The sequence below is a fragment of the Acanthopagrus latus genome, chromosome 2, assembly GCF_904848185.1.
Source record: "Acanthopagrus latus isolate v.2019 chromosome 2, fAcaLat1.1, whole genome shotgun sequence".
Lineage (NCBI taxonomy): Eukaryota > Metazoa > Chordata > Actinopteri > Spariformes > Sparidae > Acanthopagrus > Acanthopagrus latus.
The window spans coordinates 9,841,282-9,861,694 of record NC_051040.1 but is presented as its reverse complement, the minus strand read 5'-3'; the positions used below and the strand labels follow the sequence as shown (position 1 = coordinate 9,861,694).

General features: G+C 40.2%; 2 protein-coding genes and 1 long non-coding RNA gene across 6 annotated transcripts in view; 1 reads left to right on the top strand and 2 right to left on the bottom strand.

Annotated features, from left to right (window-relative positions):
• LOC119013619 overlaps positions 1-442 on the bottom strand; it is a 46,668-nt gene extending 46,226 nt beyond the window's left edge. Inside the window, exon 1 of the long non-coding RNA XR_005072791.1 lies at positions 304-442. This is a non-coding gene — a long non-coding RNA (uncharacterized LOC119013619). The remainder of the gene's footprint in view (positions 1-303) is intronic.
• Positions 55-3,518, top strand: pih1d2 (PIH1 domain containing 2). 2 transcript variants are annotated; one of them, XM_037088302.1, is made up of 5 exons: positions 55-494; positions 1,789-1,915; positions 2,015-2,245; positions 2,383-2,657; positions 2,811-3,518. In XM_037088302.1, exons 1-5 carry the CDS (start codon positions 312-314, stop codon positions 2,943-2,945), a joined length of 951 nt encoding a protein of 316 aa, XP_036944197.1. In that variant the 5' UTR covers positions 55-311; the 3' UTR covers positions 2,946-3,518. The 2 variants fall into 2 exon arrangements, with proteins under 2 accessions (XP_036944197.1, XP_036944205.1); XM_037088310.1 differs by having other exon boundaries at positions 355-494; positions 1,753-1,915.
• dixdc1a (DIX domain containing 1a) lies at positions 3,319-20,406 on the bottom strand. Of its 3 annotated transcripts, XM_037088283.1 has the most exons (17): positions 20,369-20,406; positions 19,869-19,978; positions 13,960-14,140; positions 9,433-9,590; positions 9,181-9,326; positions 7,704-7,793; positions 7,398-7,451; positions 7,237-7,287; positions 6,869-6,973; positions 6,692-6,745; positions 6,508-6,600; positions 5,753-5,830; positions 4,947-5,108; positions 4,772-4,838; positions 4,470-4,578; positions 4,134-4,242; positions 3,792-3,875 (listed from the first exon to the last, which is right to left on the bottom strand). In XM_037088283.1, the coding sequence occupies exons 3-17, from the start codon at positions 13,980-13,982 to the stop codon at positions 3,792-3,794; spliced, it is 1,383 nt and encodes a 460-aa protein (XP_036944178.1). In that variant the 5' UTR covers positions 13,983-14,140; positions 19,869-19,978; positions 20,369-20,406. The 3 variants fall into 3 exon arrangements, with proteins under 3 accessions (XP_036944170.1, XP_036944178.1, XP_036944188.1); XM_037088293.1 differs by lacking the exon at positions 20,369-20,406 and having other exon boundaries at positions 19,869-20,208; XM_037088275.1 differs by lacking the exons at positions 19,869-19,978; positions 20,369-20,406 and having other exon boundaries at positions 3,319-3,875; positions 13,960-14,590.
• Positions 20,407-20,413: the final 7 nt, after the last annotated feature.

Below are 20,413 nucleotides of genomic sequence, written 5' to 3'. Positions count from 1 at the left end.
CAACTGTGTGGAGCGTCGTCTGCTCTAGTTTCCATAGCAACTGACAACAATCGCTAAGCTAGCGTTAGCTGCTAGTTTCATTTGACACACATTTGCCAGTTTGTTATGTTTGTGTGATATTGTTCTTCATTTTACAATCTACAGCCCTCTTTTAAAACAGCTGTAGACCAGTAGGTCTTCTAACTGCAACTCACAAACCCTCCTGCAAGTTGTTTTCATATCAGCCTGCTAAATAAGAAGTTGGATAACTAACTAGCTAGTGGCTACCTTTTGCTAACTCCAAAGTAACGTGCATACAGTCACCTTAGAACATGGCCTCCATCGGCAGTGCAGAGGATGTTTTAAGGCAGGTCGACCAGTTTTGGTCCATGCTGGATGATTTGTGTGAAAACGACCCCGCAGCTTACCGCAAGTTCATGGAGACACAGATGAAGGAAGGAGCTGAATACAGCGCGCCGCCTGTGCTCGACTCTTGTCTGTGCACCGAAATACTGGTGAGTTAACTTCATCTGTGGCAGAGACTTCATAAATGGTAACTAGTTCACTTTACTTTAACTATCAAGCCCGCATTTACAAGCGCAATCATGTACGTCAAAGCAGAGAAGCACATGGGTGTCTCATCAAATACAGGTGTTGTACCAAATTGTGTGACCCAGCACATTTTGTGACCGGATGTTTCCAATTGAACTGCACTGTATGACATAGTTTTTGTAAGTAGCTGTATGTTATGGGATACTGCAGTTCTGAGATAGCTATTATGAACAACAAGGAATCCACAGAGGGAAAAGAAAAAATACACAAAAGTCACAGGCTACTTGAGTAGAAGTAAAAACTACTGTTTGAAAAATATTACTTTGGCCAAGGTGAAAGTCACCCATACAAATAGTACTTTAGTAAAAGTCGTCAGGTATCTAATACTAATATGTACTCAAGTCTCAAAAGTAGAAGTACAATCAAATAACATATATATTTACACGTCTATACTCTATATACTATGGGTTGATTGAATATCAGATTCAATATTCTGCATTTTTCTGAGCATATTGAGCATTTTTCTGCTCTACATTGCCTCTGATGCAGCATGCAGTCTGGAAAGAAACTAGTTACTAAAGTTATCAAATAAATGTGAGTAAAAAGGTTCATGTCTCAGAAACGTAGTGAAGTCGAAGTGCACAATTAAAGTACCTCAACACTGTACTTAAGGTTAATCCTCTCACCTTACATTGTACAGTTTACATAGAAATGTGTCTGTCAAAATACAGTAAAGACACTGTGTTGCTATTGACAATGTAAAAATAATATGATGTAGACACAAAATCTGACTGGACACAGAATTTGGTATGACATCATCAAAAATGAAAAGCAGCCATTATCAATAACATGATTATCCACTGTGACAAAAGTTTATCAGATTGAGTGTGTACTAGTGCTGCAACCACAGGACTTTAAGGACATTTTTGATAAATCAGTATTTTCTCATGTACAGGTTTGGTCTATAAAATGTGACATTCTTACGTGACTAATCTGTTAACTGTCAAGGAAAAATACAAAAAAAATGAAAATAATCTCTTTTTAGAGACTAAAACCAGTGAAAGTTTGCCACCATCATCACTGATTAATCTTTTGTCATCCTTTAAATTCTTCAGCTCTAATGTCCAACCGTAAATAAGAAACATGAGACTTTTCCTACATATAGTTAAACTGCCCCATGTGTGTCTGTTTATAGGTTAGAAACAGGGTTTGTTTTGACAGTTTCTTTGACAGATGGTGCAACTGTGTCCTCAACAGGGGCCCATGAAAGAGTTGCTGTACATCAACATATGCAGCTGGAAACGTGTGCCTGCACCTCAGGATCCCAGCAGGCCTTTACCTGTGTGTGCAGGAAAACTGGAAACAGACACAGATGAAGGTCAAGGTAAAAGACAAAGCTGTTCTGCAGTATGAGCTACAGAGCCGGCCTTTGTGTTACATCATGTAAAGAGCACTATTAATAAATGGTGTTTTTCCTTCACAGGTGCCTACACAGTGATGGATGTGGCTTTAAACCCTGCAGTGCTGCAGGACAGTAAGGAAGATAAAGCAGAGGTATATATGATGGTCCTGAGCTTTGCCCAGCAGCAGCTTGGGATGACATTATCTCAGCAGTACACTCTCATCAGCTCTGGCCCAAAAAATAGCCCAGATGACTTGCACCGCCGGCTTGGGTTTCGTCAGTGCCCAAAAGTCTCCAAACAACCAGACACAGGTAGAGTGATAAGTCTTATACCCTGACAAGCTGCTGTAAGCCCTTTGTATCAGAGCTATTTTCTTTTGCTGCTGCAGGTATATCATCTTTCACCTTCTCCCACTTTTCCTAATAATCTATAGTGTTCCTCTTTACAGCCAGTCAGACCCCAGCTGCCCTTATACGGCAGATTTCCTCCCTTCGCTCAGAGAAACAAGACGTGGACACGGCAGCCCAAATTATCCGTCGACCTGCGGAGCACAAAAAAAAGGATTTGATCCAGGTCATCTCCACCTCGTTCGTGCAGCCTCAGAAGCCAGAGTACCAACTCGAGGTGAAGACTGATACAGCAGGAGTTCCTCGCAGCGTGGAGCTGACAGTGGAGCTGCCAAAGGTTTGCTCCATGTCAGACTGCCAGCTGAGAATCTCCAAGGTTGGTGGTTGCACACTCCCTTGAACAGTTATAATGAACCACTTTAGAGCCCAGAGTGTGTCGGTGCATAGTTGGATGTCATAAAAAATACATAATTGGCCTGTTTCTACTTTTGCGTGTTTTACGGTGTGCTGAATGTATTTTTCTCTGCAGGACGACGTCCTACTAGAAGTGGAGGATGTCTACTATTTGCTTTTGGAATTCCCAAAGACTGTCAGTGAAGACACAGCATCTGCCATCTTTAACAAGAAGAAACGAAGGCTTACTGTGAGAGTGGATGTTCTCTGAGCATGTTGTACATGGGGAATGGGATCGAGAGACTTCTGAGAGTGAGGATACCTAAAAATGAATAACCTAACAACTGAAATTTCTGCTATGCAATCTGAAAAGTTGTGCAAACATATTTTACTATGCAAGGACTCAAACGTTCAGTCAGCAAACTAACTATAACTGATCAATTCCCAAAAAATAAAGTGATGTTTTCACTGACACAAATATGCCGTATGGGTTCTTAACCCCCCCCAAAAATTAATTGACTTTAATGACAATCTGTGAGGCTTGTTCATTAGTGTGTGGGCGTATGAGTGGAGGTGTATAATGGCGAGGAGCTGGTGTACAGTGTCATTACGGTACAGCCAGGAAATAATTGACAACCAAATGATCCATGCAATAATTCATGTTTATTAAAACATTCAAACTGATGCGGAACAACAACATCACTATTTGGCAATCTGGAACGTGTGAAAAAATGTCGGTAAACATCTTTTAAGGTCTGAATACTATGCAGTGATCACAGCTTAGGACGAGTTATTTAATGTAAATTAACTTTCTTTCAAGTATTAAATCATTACTGACCATTAATCCGTAGTCCCGCCTATTAATTTATGAGCTGCAAACAATGCCTGATATCCAATCCTTCAAAAAAGAAGTGGTACCCAAATGTAAAGACAAACTCTTCATATGAAACATTCACTTTTTAAATCGTGTTTTGTATCGAAATGTGTTAAATCCATTGGTCCCAGTTAACTGTGTTATAACTTCTCTCTTATTATGGCATCACAAGTATTTTGCAGTGGAATCCTGGTCCAGTGGGAACAACTGAGGTTTGTAGTGGTGATCTCTGGTTTTCAGGCTCTACCTCCTCTCTCCGTGGTCCTCCTCTACCCACGCCACAATCTTCCCCTCCCAGCCAGGCACGACTGCTCCGTCCTGGAATACCTACACAGCCAACACGCAGCATTTACATATCCGAGAAACACTCAACAAGGTACAAAAGGTGTGGCTAGAAATTCAAAATGACTACTCCTTTTTTATCGAATTCTCTGGGATGGAAACAGTCCTCCTGCAGTGTTTTAAAGTGTAGCCCAGCCACGGTTATTATTAGCACATCATGCTCTATTACTGGTGTTTCATATTTGCGTGGTGAAGCTGATGTAAAAAGAAGTAGTAGGGCTGTAATTTCACTCCGACGCCTACCTCCTCTTTCACTGTGCCAAACTCGGGGTCGAGGGCCTTGAAGTGGTATCTGAAACTGCCTTGTCTGTCCACGGCTGCCTTGAAGTCTCGCAGCGTCACCTCGCCCAGCCTGTAAGAGCACGCTGTCAGTCAAAGCCTTTGCTCACATACACCCACGTAGACATTAAGCTTTATCCACCTATATGTAGCTCTGTCGATGCTTGAATCTAGCCATGTGTCCTCAGCGTGCAGCTCTAACTCAAGCAGCAATTTGCTGAAACACTGCGCACGCTACACCGAGGGAAACAAACAACAACACTGTTATATAAACCCACCATCAAGTGTTTTTATTTTCACCTTTTTGGGATGTTAATCAAAAACGGAGTGAGCGAGCGATCGGTGAAGTAGAGCACTTTAGTGGAGACGGCGGTGTCCAATCCCGGGCTGCTGTGTGAGTGGGCCATTTCTGGAAATAATTGCAAAAACAGCAAACTGTTTTTCACCACCAGCGTCTAAAATGGCTCCCACCTCACAGGCGGTAATGCCCTCTCCGTACATAGCAGTGCAATTTAACAGCACAATCTGATTTAACAGCCAGAGTTGAGAATGTTGCAGAGGATGACGAATCTTAAACAAAACAAAGATTTTGTTTGTCTCACTTGAGCTCTGTGGCCAGGAGTCACGGTCTGTCGAGTTAGCTCTGCGTCCTGGAGATTTAAATTCCTCCTAGAAAAAACGAGAAGACGAAGGATTCATTCACCATGTGACAGATATGTTGCCACTTTTTGGATTCGCTCCTGAAAATGGTGTTTGTGTGTGTCAGTGTGCGTGTACCCCTCTGTCCTGTCTGCGTTGGGCGTCCATTGAGTGTAATCGGTCCATGAGGCTGGACACGCCCTGCTCCAGGGTGTCCAGGGTGTGATGTTGGGGGTCATGGCCAGAGAAGCTGTCCCTCAAACTGCGCAGTGCCTCCCTGACCAGCTGCAGCTCTTCCCCCTGTGACAAACACCATCCCGATACTCAAACAGGTTCTATTAATGTAATTTTGTTTTTCAAAACAAAAGGCAAGAAGAATGAAAGCTTGCTTCCACAAACAACAGGTAGAAATCATGAGATTCCATGACAATAATATGATATAGTACCTCATATTTTTTTTTATAAAATCCTGCTCTTGTACCTCATAATCTCAATCCAGCACCTCATAATCTTGCTCTCGTACCATAATTTTGATTTTGTACTTCATAATTATGATATAGTTCCTCTAAATTTGATCCAGTACCTCATAAATTTGATCTAGTTCCTCATAATCTTGCTCTAGTGCCTCATCACTAAAAGTAGTACCTCTTACATTGTATCTAGTATATAATCATTTGTATACACTATCCCGTAATCCTGACCTTGTACCTCACAGTCTTGGTTTATCTCATAATTCTGGTTTATTGATTTATAATTCTGACCTAAAGCCTCATAATCTGATGTCTTATAATTCACATAATTCATCATATTCTTAATGTTTTTGTCATGAAACACTGTGAGTCTATTTAATTATTTTCCTCCAGCAATAAGCCATCAAAATCAACCCAGCAGGAACAGTTGATTAACAGTATTGACTAAAGACTGAAAATCAGAAGAAAACGTACCGGTGCACGGTGCTGGAATACTGCCGGAGCTGTGGAAGCCACCGAGTTACTGTAACCACTGTTGTCACTCCTGAACGACTGCAAAATGGACAACAATACAAGAAGCACACGTAAATAATGCTGGATGGTTTTCAGGTTTAAGAGGATGAGTCTGGCTACATTCTATCAGCCCGGTGGAGGCAAGGCTCGATGTAGCTTATTCCTTTGTGCTAACACATCAGTGAGCTCCTGAGTGACACGGTTCCTCAGTGTTATGAACACAGGCACTGTAGTTTATTTTGAGCCAATCCCTCACACAAACACAGCCCTGCTGCTGTAAATATTCACCATAATGTGTATTAATCCACAACGGGAAACACTTCCCCAAATGCAATATTTACCTTTGTTAGAGGGGTGTTTTCTGAAAACTACAGCGCCCAGCTGTTGTTGCAAATTACTTTTACAGCCAGCCTCATCCATTAAATTACATTTTTGTTTCTTTTATGTCATACTAATGGCTCTATTTCTAAGCCTATCAAACAAATTCAGCTCCACAAACATCACAATAAAGTAAAAAAATTTCAGTGAAACAAAAAAAAAATGCCCAGGAGTTTTGAGGATTAATGTCTTTGCTGCTAACATTTTATATATTTTTTAAGAATTTGTTCATTTTCATTTCCTTGTGTGAAACACTTTCTGACACTGGTTTTGAAAAAATGTTTTATGAATAATTTTGTTATATGGCTGAGATACATCAAACACATCATGGTTCCTACCCGTCCTAGGCCGACTTCATGCGCTTTATGCTGCACTTCATCGATCTTCTGCTGTTGCTGCTGCAGTATTCGGTCCTTCCGCCCGATTTGCTGCTATTGTGACAGAAAGATGGATGACATAAGTCGGCATATATGTGTATGTATCCAACAAGTGCACTGAAGTGTGAATAATAGAAGACGATACCTCGTATTCACTGAGCAATTTGTTCCGTTCGCTCAACTTATGTTTGAGCTCTGCCTGCAAACAGATATATCAGCGTGATGTATGAGTGCTATATTGCTCTCAAGGAAAATCTGCATCCATGCCGGTCAGATGGGTCAAATATTTATCGTGTCAAACGGAAATCATCACTTGTCTCACATTTTCCCCTTCCAGCTGATCCTTGGCCATGTTGCACCTCAGTAGTTCCTGCTTTAGCTGCAGCACAGCATCCTCCTGCACTGCCTGGCGCTGCTGCAGAGCATCCTAATGAGAGAGAGGGAGGAGATCAAAGAAACGTCCAGAGAAGACCTGAATACAGATACACTGCCTCCACCTGCCTCATCCACCGCATGCGCCCACACCCAAACTTTATTATCTCTACAAAACAGTGGAAAATACATATTGTGCATGATAGAAATTGCAGACTCATCAGCTTGGGATGGCACAAAAGTTGCGGTGGATTGAATTACATCCTTTAATCCATTTTACTCTCACACAAAGGATAGAAATTAGAGTAAGAGGTTTACCTTGATGGCCTGAAGGTGGCGTGCCTCCTGTTTGTGCCTCATGAGTTCCCTCTGAGAGCCACACAAATGAACAAATGAGACACTGAGACATTAGAGAAAGCGACTCAATGCTTGTAGTGCAGCTCATCTATATTAAACCTAATTACTTTTACTTACTGTACCTTGAGATCAAGGGCTTCCTCCGTGCTTTGGTCCAGGCGACTGCGGATTAGGACCTTCAAAGGGAGAGGGTATGAGCAGCGTAATTAGAGAATGGGAACACGTCAGAACCTATGAGGAGGCAGTGGGTCGGCATGACAGCGGGCGAGCAGATCAGAGAGATTCAGTTGTGCTCTATATACGGTAGCCACTCCGGAGAGGAGTGATGGCTGCAAACATCATCACAACAGAAGGGCTGACACTGACACTTCACACAGAGCGACGAGCAAGTGGTGTTTTCTCGAGTTAGCAGAGAGAGGGAACCGTACCAGCTGCTGTTCAGCATTGGCCCGGTTATCTCCGAAGCTCACAGATCCATCCTGGTCCTCCTCGGGGAGGGAGCCATGGAGCAGCAAAGCCTGAGGACAAACACACACACACACACACACATACACACGTATATATAGACACACAGTGTGAAGGCCTGAAAGCAGGCGCATTAAATATACATGGCAGAGGAGGCAGATTTATTTCTGTGTTTGTATTTGTAAATACAGCAGTTTGGGATTTTTACACTTGGCTGCACAACAAGTTTCCCTTTTCGGCTAATAAAACCAGGGAAGTGAAACTGAGTCGAGCTGCCTCAAATCAAAATGAGAAGCCCACAGACTTCAGCAGTCTCACCTGCTCTTACCTACAAACATTATACATAAGTTTGTTAGAATAATAATTACTTCTTTTCAGAACTATTAAATATTTACGCTGTGTTGCTCATTTGTAATATTTGCTGCTTTTTATTCTTCATTGTGAGATATCAACTGCTTGGCAAAAGGCGTAGTTGTACAATAACAGATTCTGTCTTTGGTGTACGTATGTACGTATACTTACATCCCTAAGGATCATTGGCATAATCTAAAAGTCACTATCTTGTTTCACTTCAGTTATTTGAATTAGTGAACTAATCAGACAGCCACAACTCGCACTATATATATATATATATATATATATATATATATATATATATATATATATATATATATACACACAAATTGCAAGAGTATTGTATTTTCTGTAAGTCAGCAACTGAGTATACAATCTGTTTCCAAGTGCTCTGGTGCACAAGGAAGTTCCCTCGGATCCTCTGTTGTTCTATTCTAGCATTTTCAGAATGTGTCAATGCTGATTTTTCAATGCATAACATTCAAAGCTGCCGGAACAATTCAAACAAAAAATATTGCTATTTTTAAAAGCCTCATCCAAAAAAAACACAGAGTCTGACTTGTATGTGCTGATGTATACTTTTGTGGTTTTATTATTGATACTATATTTTGTGTAGTATTAAATAACTCTATTGTATTTTTGGCTGCATTTCGTGTATTATCTTTCATTATCTATCTTATATTATCTGAGTGACTTGTGCATTAGGGTGCATTAGTCTCTAAATCCATTTTTGACATCCTATGTAATCATTTTGCAGCACTTAGAATTGCATTTGTTTGAAAGGTGCTTTACAAATATAGTTTGATTGATTGATTGATTGGTAGAGTGCACCAGGTGTTAAGTAACCCAATAATGAGACCGGGACTGCTTTTTGCCTTCACTTCATTATCTGAATCTATTCATCTTCTTATTCATATATTTGTTTTTATTTAAGCTGAATCACTGAGAAACATCTGGAACACTTTGGAACCGGGCTGTGTGCTGCATCTGAGCTGTTGGTGCGTCTGTGGTCTGCATGCCCTCTGGTGCATGTGTTCACAGCAGCACTGCAGTTTGTTTTTCAAGTGTTTCATCACCAGGACTTACCTGTAGGCGGAACACCATCCTCCTGGCCTCCTGCATCTCTTTCTCCAGCTGCTCCTGGTGGGCGTCCAGCTGCTCCTCCCAGGACTTCTCTTCCTCCTGCACATCATGCCCGAGGGAGGGACACAATCCGCACAGAGACACCTCCTCTGAAAGGGGAGATGACACAAGCAAATGTTTTTGTTTTTTTTTTTTTTGGCAAGGTTTCATTTCATTGCGTCTTGCTCTACAAGAGTTGATGTGCAGCCAACCAACCTGTGACAGACTTCTTCTCTGTCAGCTCAGATTTGTCATCCCGAGGTTCCCCCTGGTCCTCAGACTGATCATGGACTGTCTCCTCTTTAGGGGTGTCAGTGGACTGGGTGATAACATACTCCTCTTTGGGGGAGTGAGCAGGGCTGGCTGAGCTGAGACTGAAACAGATGGTGGGCACAGGCAGGATCGAGTGAGTTTGCATCTCCTGCCAAATGAACGGCAATAAATAAACCCAGCTACATAAAACAGAGATGTACACTTTAATAACTCCCCAAGGAGCACAAAAATGTGAATTAATCCCATCTGGGCACAATATTTAAAACCCTATCCGTTTTCAACACATAGTGCCCATAGGAATATGGTGTATCACAGGCTGCATAACGAATAACCAAATTAATTACAAAACATACCTAACTGGATTGAAACCTGTTCAGAAAATACACAGCATGAGCAGGAACGCATGCGATGGTGTCATTTTTCCCCAAGGAAATTCTTTACATAGTTTGACAATAATTTTGAAACATAATCGTGGACTGGTTTCTGAATGGCCGTCGTTCGTGCAGCATGCATGAATATGTGTTTTGTGTCTTCTGAGCGCGTCTCCAGCAGCCTGAGGTTGAGGCCGGCTGTCATCTTCACTCTACTGTGCTTATAGAAATAGGATAGAGCCACTGTGACCTGTGACCTATGGCATTATGCACGGTCCTTTAAGCAAGGGATTGCTTCCTTTTTCCCCTTCTGCATCTGCATGGGAAAACAAGCCTGCGTCTGTGGAAACAGGGAAAGAACGGCAACACAATTCCTCACCCTGCTCCTGAGGCCAAAAAACTATGAGGGAAAAAATAACTATGCACCCAAACCGTGGGATAAAAACTCTGTTTACAAATGGAAGAATATCTCAAGGGATTGCATTTGCACAACACATTCTCTCCCATACACAAGCTGAGATTGTGGCCGATGATAGGTTCTGCTTATCTAATAGCATTACTCAGCACGGCACAAGCAAAATATCACATCAGACAGTAAACAGGAAGACTTTTATTATCCGTCATGTTTGAGTTCACAGCCTCTTTAAGGATTAATTGTGCTCATACTCCTGTGACTACTTATACAGTTGGGACTCTGTGTAAAACATAAACAAAACAGAATGGGATAATTTGCTAATCCTTTTTGACACCTACACAAATGAAAACAGGCTGAAGACATTTCATGTTTCACCTCATTAACTTCATTGATTTTTGTAAATATGCTTTTCCAGGATTTGATCCGGCAACATGTGTCAAACAGAGGGCAGGCAACAAAAGACCGCGAAAGTTGTGGCACGCTTAAAAACACCTGTTTGGAAACTTTCCACCATTAAACAGGTTTATAGACCATAATCACACGGTGGCCATTTTCCACTGACCTCACGCTCTAGGTGGGATGCTCCAATGTGTGCAGCTGTGATCCAGATTGCAAATCATTTAAACATACCAGATCTGACAAATCATTATCTTTTAACCTCTTCTCGATTTATCAGGAACTGAAAATACAATGGATGGTGAAAATCCAAAAGGGACATCGGGCTATATTTCAAGCTCAAACAGCATATGTGATAACACCTGCCTGTGGACAACAGCTAAAATAGCATTCAACCACTTTCTAACTAACAAGACGTTAGTATAGGAAAGGTGTCACATTTATTTAAGTCTCTAGGTTAAATGCACAAGATGTGAGGTGATGTTGTGCTGCTGTACTTGTACGCAACATCACGCTAAATGCTAATTTTATCATGCTAAATGGTTAAAATGCAGTGTTTTCCGTACACTACTTAACCATTGACCTTCACGTCAAAGTAGTCTAATTAAAAGGGTGTTCATTTATTGTAAGTGTTATTTAAAGTATGATGATGACACCTTATGTGCATTTTATTGAAGACAAATCAGAAAGGCAAGAGTTTAATGAACAATTTTGTCCATGTCAATGAGAGTAGGTCAGATTCTTTGAGTTGAGTGGAAGTTGATGTCGAGTTAACCCAGATGAGACCTCCAGATTCCTGGATTCAAGATTTAAGAGCCAAGGACCAATGACCTTAACCCCCTTACCCTCATGCGGTAGGGGTAAACATCATAAACTGTACATGGTGGCACCTTATAGGCCAGATAGAGTTACTCACCTTTTGTTTGACCATTCTAGTACTGGACTCGTCCATCACACATCTCCTGCCATTACCATCACAAGTTTCCTGCCATTACCATCACAAGTTAATTGCCATGCTGACATGCTGATGTTTAGCCGGTATGATGTTTACCAGTTAGTTTAGCAAGTTAGCATGGTAACATTTGTGAATTTGCACTAAAAACAGGAAGTACGGCTGAGGCTGATGGGAACATTCTGCAGGTTATTGGTTCACAATATATTGGACTAATCACAATTTTGACCTGAGGTATCACTGAGGTATTTCTGTGCGGACCAAACAAGTAAATCAAGCATCCACTGTCAACTTGCTGCTAGCATGGCTAAAGGAAAGAGTAAAGATATTTTTAATCTTCTAATTCTAAAAGAGTCTAGTCACATGAAAAAAGTGTGGCTGCCTCAGCACACTGAGAGACTTAAGATAGTTGGGCACACAGCTCCTCAGAAAGGGTAATTGTGGTAGGTCACATAAAAAAAACAGGAGCAGAGCGTTTTATCAGACGTCGCTGTGATTATCCCTAAGTGTCTCTGCAGAGGGGATCAAAGCTGCTGCCTTCAACTAATCTTGTCATTGCAGATGATGACATTATCCAGATACCCTCTGTCATTGTCTCGGGCTGCAGCAGTTCAATAAACACATTTATTTTAGATGCTCGCTTTGATCTGTCGCTCCAACAGAACACAAATACAGCTTGACTCGTAACATATGGGTTTAGCCAAAGATTAAGCACCGGGATTTGCAAGAGATGAGCTTCAGATTAACATCATTTGATCAGCAGTGGCGGAAAGAAAGTAACTAAATACATTTGTTTATGCTCACATGTCCCTGCATTTCAGGGAGGAAATATTGTACTTCTTATTTTTATATTCTTCTTTATTGTGCTTCTTCTTACGTACATTAATTTTATGAGCTGTTAAAGATTAAAAACTGTTTACAGTGAAAACAGCTGTGCATGCGCTTGACAAGTTGCATCTGTCTTTGGACTGTTGCTGCGCCACTAGAGAGAGATTAAGCCTCTAAACATCTCAGATGGTTTCATTTCAATCACATTTTGAGTGTCAGGAAGGTAAATTACAGGTACAATCATCCAGCATTTCTCAAAACAACATTTTAGAGACAGGTCCTACATATGAATACAGATTTATGTGGCAGAACTGTGTTTTTTTCTTTGTCTCTCAGCTGGGAATCATCTCAGACTTCCTCAGATTTATCATAGGACCCTTAAGAGGGGCCTGACTCTTAAATTGGAACCAGTGGACCACCATCAGACCAGTTAAAACATCTAAAATGATGCTTAAATACTGATGCATCAATAATACAAATCTATTAATGTTACACAGAATAATATATCAGTCATAGGTGAAATTTTTCTGCAGTATGAGTACTTTTGATAGATATTTTGCTTTAAATACTTGTTCCTGAAGTATAATTTTAACAACAGGGGTATCTTTTGCATCATGGTTTGCAAGAAAACTACAAGAAATGTTATTTTTTTGTTGATTCTGTCAGCCACGATAGTGAAACAATAGAAACATTGTTTTGATGGCGTATCACCAGACCACAGAGCATCTTCATACTTCAGGCTGTAAATTCTTCATCAACAACCCTAAAAATGTTACTGAAGTTACTAAATAAATTAATTACTATTCCTGTTCACAGATAAGGCCAGTCCTCTTGCTGACAGTCTTATGTAGGTCATATAGAGACATCGGTACTGCTTCATAACCACTCAAAAACTCAGAATGTGATTAACTACCAAGGTTTAAACATAAACCAGTAAGCAGACTTTTATTTAGAAGTTAATCTTAAAGGATTATTTCAATATGGCAGCCTACAGTTAGTGCTTGGCTGGTAAATACCGGCCCAAATCTAGGAAAAGATGGTGGCTATTTAGAATTAGCTGACGCTTTTAAAGGGACGCCTATTTAACTGTGTAAAAAGCATCTTGTATCTGTAATTCCAGTTAAAGTTAAAATATGTAATCTTTTTATCCGAGCGATGAAAGGGAAAGAGCCGGGGATGGGAGTTAGATGGTGGTTGCTAGGCAATAGCAGCTCAGCTCACACACACAGGGACACACCCACACCTACTGCACTGTAAACACTGAACAATAACCTGCACAGTCAGGCTATCAGAGCCATATTGCTATGGTGAATTGTCAACGCTAACAACGACACACACATGCTGATCAAGATGACAAAGATGATGTACGGTCTCGCTGAATGTAGGCCTCGTGCATCTCTGCTGGTGATTCACTCATGCAGTGTAGACGGAAATAGCAGCCTGAATTGACATTATGTTCAAATGCTAATGAAAAAAAAAAAAAACAGCAAAAAAAAAACAGCTCTTACCATTTCATCTGTTTGGCTCCCATGGTGGTGTTTACAGGCTTAACCTCCCATACAGTCGCAGCCCCGCATCTGGGTGATGCTCTTGCCTCTCAGTCAGGACCATAGCCCAAAACACAGCCACAGGCAGCAGGGAGGGGAGCAGCTCTGAGAGCAGCAGCGAGAGGAGTCTCCACGTCGCACACTGTGTTCAATCAGAAAAAAACAGCACGCTCAAATCCTCTCCAGCAGCATACTCCTAAAACATTAAACCACCAAAAATCCTAATCAGAAGCCCTGAGCCCTTCCCCTTAAATCATTGCTGGGCTCAGTCCTCAGCTGGCAGAGGCAGACACAGACAGAGAGAGAGAGGGAAACAGAGGCAGAGAGGATTGGTGCTCAGCTACACCAGCGGCTGAAGTCTGCCTGGTTTCTCATTGCACTCGCCTTGTGCCTGAGCTCACCAGCTCCCATTCACGAACACAATGTTTTTTGTTCCTTGCGGACAAGAACTGATGCAGCTCTTGTGCATCCTTTTCACCCTTTTTTTTTTCCTCTCCGTCGGTCTTTTTTGCATTTAATTCCCTCTTGCCCTCCCCTCCCTCCTTCCCCTTCTCTCTCCTTCTGCTCGGTCGCACTGGCTTTGTACCAGTCCTTCCCTCCTTTCACTGAGCCAGGCTGTCAGACATGGCTCTGTCTGGGTGTGTTTACCCTCCCCCCCACTTCTCCCTTATTCCTCCTCCCTCCTGTCCCCACTGCTCTCCCCTTACACAAGGAGGAGGAGGAGGAAGAGGGAGATTTTTCTCCTTCTCCCTCCTTTCCCTTTTTATGTACTGTATGTCACTGCGGCTAACATGAGAGACTGCATATGGATTTAAAAAAAAAGACATGAGAGAGCAAGATGGTGAGGTTGCTTGTCTGCAAAATCTCGCACAGCGACATACCACACAAGCAGGAACATGTGAGAGGTTAATGATATATTTACACAGACAGAGGAAGTGTGGAGTTGGAAATAAGCAAACACAAAAAATGGTATTTATGGAATGCAAACATCAACTTGGCATTTCTGCTCTTTTCACCATATTCATTTTCTGCTGTGTACTGTAAGCAACGACAAAGCAGCATTTTCATTGCTATCATGACAGAAAGCCCTTTAAAAAAACATTTCAGAGTTTGGCCTTGAAACAGCAGCACTATCAGATGTTAAAAAAAAAGGAAAAAAAGTGCCAGAATATAATTTGAGCAGCAGCAGGCAAACCAAAATAAAAGGTTCCCTCTGACATGCGCTGCTCATGTTAAGTACTCTGCTGAAAGGCGTTTTGGCTGAGCACACTGTCATTAAGCTGTTAGAGATCTTTTCTGGTGTCATCAGCAAGAATGCGAGATAGGACTCTACGTGGCAGCTCGCAGTCCTGCCCACAACTAAATGGCAGTGTCTTAAATCGTGTATGAGCACCATCAACACACGCTTCAATGAGCCTCTCTACTGTAGAGTGCTGATACAGAGCCAGGTATGTAAGACTGAATTATATCTAACAGGAGTAAAAAGTACAAATGTATTAGCCTTAATAATGTGCTTCAAGTAAAAAAAAAAAAAGAAAAAGTTCTACCTTTTTGCAGAATGGCCCATTTAACAATTTCACATATCATATGATTGGACAATAATTGTTGATGCATTAATTAAAATTAATTAAAGACCAGGCTAATTTACTGCTAAAGAAAAAAAAAACAAAAAAAAAAACAGTGCTGTATCCTTATCTTCAGTAATAAATCCTGATTCATTTGCTGATTATGTTCTGTTTTTAATATCCTTAATCTGTGAAGTTACTAGTAATTACAGCTTTAAAATAAATAGAGTGGTGTTTAAGTATATAAGAGATGAGGATAATGTTCACTTCTATGTTTCTCCTCAATTTTGCTGATGCGCTTAGCGAAGACTCAATTATGTAAATAGATTATATACATATGTAATTTGTATACAGTGCTTTCAAAATAACAAATTCCTTATTAATAACTTGATAAGAACTCAATTAACTGATTGCTGATTAAAATCTGATGTTTTCACAGACGAGGTAACGCATCCAAGGTTTGTTCACGCAACATTTTGTCACGTTCGCCAACGTCCTTCCTCACTTGCTGATGCATCATCTGATGCTTCACCGGAATTCTCACTTATAATAGTCAATGTATATAACAAAGGTGTAGTCATTTTAGACATTTTAATACAGAAATGTTACATATTCGATCTTTAAGTGTTTTGTCACATTAATCAGGGCTACACAAGCATCACTGTAACTTTTCTCGCGAGGGCAATTTAGCTTCTGCAGTCTAGTGTGATCCTCAGTGTGTGATCCGTGTGTTTTTAATTATGCCTTTGACTGCCAATCTGGTTAGCTCACAGATTTGATTGATATTTGCAAAACTGCAAATAAAAGCATCAAGAAACAGAGAAATAGAAAAAACGTGGTTAAGCTCTTTTTCTGTGCAGGCAAAGACAAAAATGTCCTTCCAGGCAAGTAAATCGAAGTGATATGCACGTCAGCCTTTCAGATGGAAGGATTCATCTGTTTCCAGAGAATAAGTGGCATGAATATGGAGCAGAAGGAGCTGCTGGTTGTAAGTAGCTTCTTGAGGAACATTTCCTGAAGCAGCCTCCGTAAAGTGCCGTTCCTAATTCCCATTCTTCTGAGTGTCACTTTGAATGTTTTGCTCCAATATTAAAAAGACAAGGACAAACTCAGGTACAGAACAGACAATAATGATTTGGCAGACCAAGCTGTGACTGAGGGAATTGGGGGAAACAAAGTCTTTTCTTTAACAAAGAACATTTCTTTCATGCATGGATGATGTACAAGGAGTGACTTTGCTGTTCAGAGTGTGGTGAGAAAAGTCATTCCAACAACTGGGGATGCAGGAGGTGAGAAGAAAGCCGCTGTGTGCCACGGGGACAGCATGCAGTCGGCCAATTTGTAAATCAAATGGGTCTCTAAGACAGAACAGATTGTTTGCATGGTCACCATGGACTCTGGAAATTATTATTGTGCCTGCGATGGAACAAGAGTCACCATCTTTTTTTTTATTTCAGTGACCTTCACTGCAGATATTCATGAGGCGAGGCAGGCTGTTAAGATTTTGTCCTTGAGAATCCCATCCATTTGTTGTCAGATAGAATTTAGTGAAGATGTCAGTGGCTGTTTGGGTTTATTGTTCGGGAGGATACTCAGGAGAGAGAATGAAAGATGATTGAAAAGTCTTCCGTAATTACAAATGAAAGATTTGTGCATTAAATAACTGCCATAGTCAAGTAACCTGTTTCACTTCTATGAAAATTTTACAGTATTACGGCAAACACAAATTGTATTACTATCATTTTCAATTAAATCATATTAATAATATTACATCCTGACAAGCATGAAATTTGATATAATTGAGATGTGTAAATATATATAGATATAGATATATATATATATATATATATATATATATATATATATATATATATACATGAAAACTGTAGAAAAGGGAGATGACTGGCGTTGAAAGCTCGGGTAAAGAGTGCTTCGAAAACCAGAGGCAATCCAGAAATACAAAATGTATCAAACGTGGAAGGAACTATTAAAAAGCCTTTAATACGGTGGCTAAATCATTGATGACTGGCTTTTTAATGATTTAGCCACTATAATAAAGGCTTTTTAAAAGTTCATTTCTCATTTGATACATTTCCTAACTTTTGGAGTGCCTGGATTGCCTCTGCTTGTCTTAGTATGTACAGTACTTGAGTAAATACAGTTGTTCCACCACTGATACAAGGACTCTTCTGCAGCTTTAATAAAAAAGAATTGTCACTCTTGGTCTATAGTTAACAGTTCAGTACTCAAAGCCTCCAAAGCTGTAAATTAAACTACTCTGACAGTGCTGCTTCAAATCGGGCCAGACTCGTGTGAAACAACAAAGACTAGTTTCAACAAAAGATCTATTTTGAGACTGAATAACTTCAAAAAGAGTAGATTTTTCCTCCAAGAAAGAAGACATTTCTCCAGTTCATCAGCTGTCTATGATTTGTGTCAAAAATCTTCCATGGTGACAGGTGTCAGAGCAATATAGGGTAAGCATCAGTCATCCGTCAGTGAACGTGATACATGATGGTGGGAAACTAAATCCAGCAGGGTCCAACATGCCTGTTGTTGTCAGTGTGTGACATTAAAAGCTCCGGCAGCTCAGTCTGGTGAAATGTTTCTAACCTACTTACACTGAGAGGCAGCTTCAAAGTGGAGTTTATGAGGATGTAGCTCACGACTCTATTTCAAAACATGCTGTATCTGCTACATAAAAATGATCTAAAATTAGGTCTAACATACATACACAAAATAGGATGAGGGGTTTGAGCAGATGATAGTGATCTTCCAGTGGGAATCAGTCTGGAGCAGCTTCACACATTTAACTTTAATTAGGCTTCCCGTATTTTTTAATCATAGTGCGCCTTTAAAATATCGTCTTACATAACCACCAGGGTGTTATAAATAGGTCGAAGCCTAATTAGTAATTACAAAGCGATGTAACATGTATGTGGATACATTACCAGAGCAGTCTTACATTGTTTAGAAAGTACTATGTACTCACAACCTAGATAGCTGACTTTGCAGTGACTGTATGTATGAACTTGTGTACCCCACAGACTTTGCATAAGTGCAACTGAGCTGTTAACTTCTTTTCATGTGGGTCAGATATAAATCATGCCTGAGCACGTCCAAACAAGCTTAACACAACGCAGAGACACAGCAAGCAGGGAGAAAAACATGGCATGCTTTTGTTAACATACATGTTTAATTGTGCTGTTTCTTTTTATGTAATTGTATCTGTATATATTTTTGCTTTAGGAGGCAACACTTATTCCAGATATAACATGAGACTTCAAACAACTCATAAATGTTTGCATCTATCTTGTGCAACTGACATGTAGAACCTGAAAAGGAAATATTTTTGATCTCATGGAGGTAATTCTAGTGGTGGAAAGTAACGATTTACTTACCCTACACTTTCTATTCCTTACTTTTGATAACTTTAGTCAATAATTACTTTTCAGGTTAAGATGAAAGCAACGTTATACAACTTTTCCCCCCTTAAAACCACAGCTTCAAACTAATTTTGATGTCACAGTGTCTTGTAACAGAGTGACTGTATCTGTGTCTGTCGTTACACACATGTTTACTTCAATACAAGTTTTCAACACAAAACAATGTTATGATGCAATGAGGTTTGATTGTAGTTAGCACCTACACTACCAAACTGTGGTGGTGTCAAACTGCACAAACAGCCAATTTCTACATAGTGTTACTCTGAAGTGACGCAGAACTTTCAGTTTTGCCCCTTTTGACGACAGCAATGCAGCCCCAGCGCCTGCTTGTAAAGATCGTTGCTAGCGCGTGCTGGACGCAAGTCCCAGAGAGACCATAGCATGGATCACAAAGAAGTAATTTATTTCTTATATTTGATTTCAGATCTGATTGCACCTGAGCACAGGTATTAATAATAACTGTATCAAAGTAGCAGTCTTTTCGCTGATGGTCTCATTTGTTGTTATAGGTCATTTATAATCATCAGAGGAATCACAAGACTGTTTCATAAACACTTAAAAGTTCCTTGAGGTCACTTTAATATTAGAAAATATAATCAACAAATACATTTTTTTCTACACAAACTACCCAAAACTACTACATGTTGGCTAAAATGTAGGCTGTTTAATAGATTAAATAAGCAGCCTACACATTAATGAATCAATAATCTTCATCTAGTAATACTTGTAAAAAAAAAAAAAATGAAAACGCATGACTTCCCTGAAACATGGTAGGCTTTTTCTTCGCTGTGATATTGCTATTCTAAAAACATGAAACAGTTTGTTATGGCTGACTTTCTAGCAAAAATTGTGTACTTACCCATCTAATAGAAATGAAGCAACATCCCCCCCGCAGTCCTCTTTCTCTTGTTCTTTTGTTTGTTTCCGGCCACCGATTGTAGTTTGGCGTGCCCTGGCTCAGTCTGCCAACTACAGAACACAGATCTGGGTGTTTTTGGCTTGCTTAATATTTGGCTTTCTACTTCAGTCACTGGTTTATTGTCTTTGTCTGTTGGTCCAGCTAACCAAAACAATGAGCTAGTGTTGACTCCAAGTGGGACAATCAACACTAGCTTCCATTTGACATCACTGTGAGCCATTTGATTCAAATAAAGATTATATTTCCCTGTACATTTTTGGTAGTTCTTCAAAAATAATATCCTCTTTTACGTTACATTAAAGATTTTGAGAAGCATTTGCGAAAGCAGTTTGATATCAACTGTTATCTAAATTAAAAGGTGCTTAAAAAAAGCTTGCCTCATGTCTTCAGTAAAATATTATTTATTGTTTAATTCTTAAAATTCCCCCAAATAAACATACCAGAGGCTCATTTTGAGGTTAAATTTGCAGTGTTCAGTATCCACC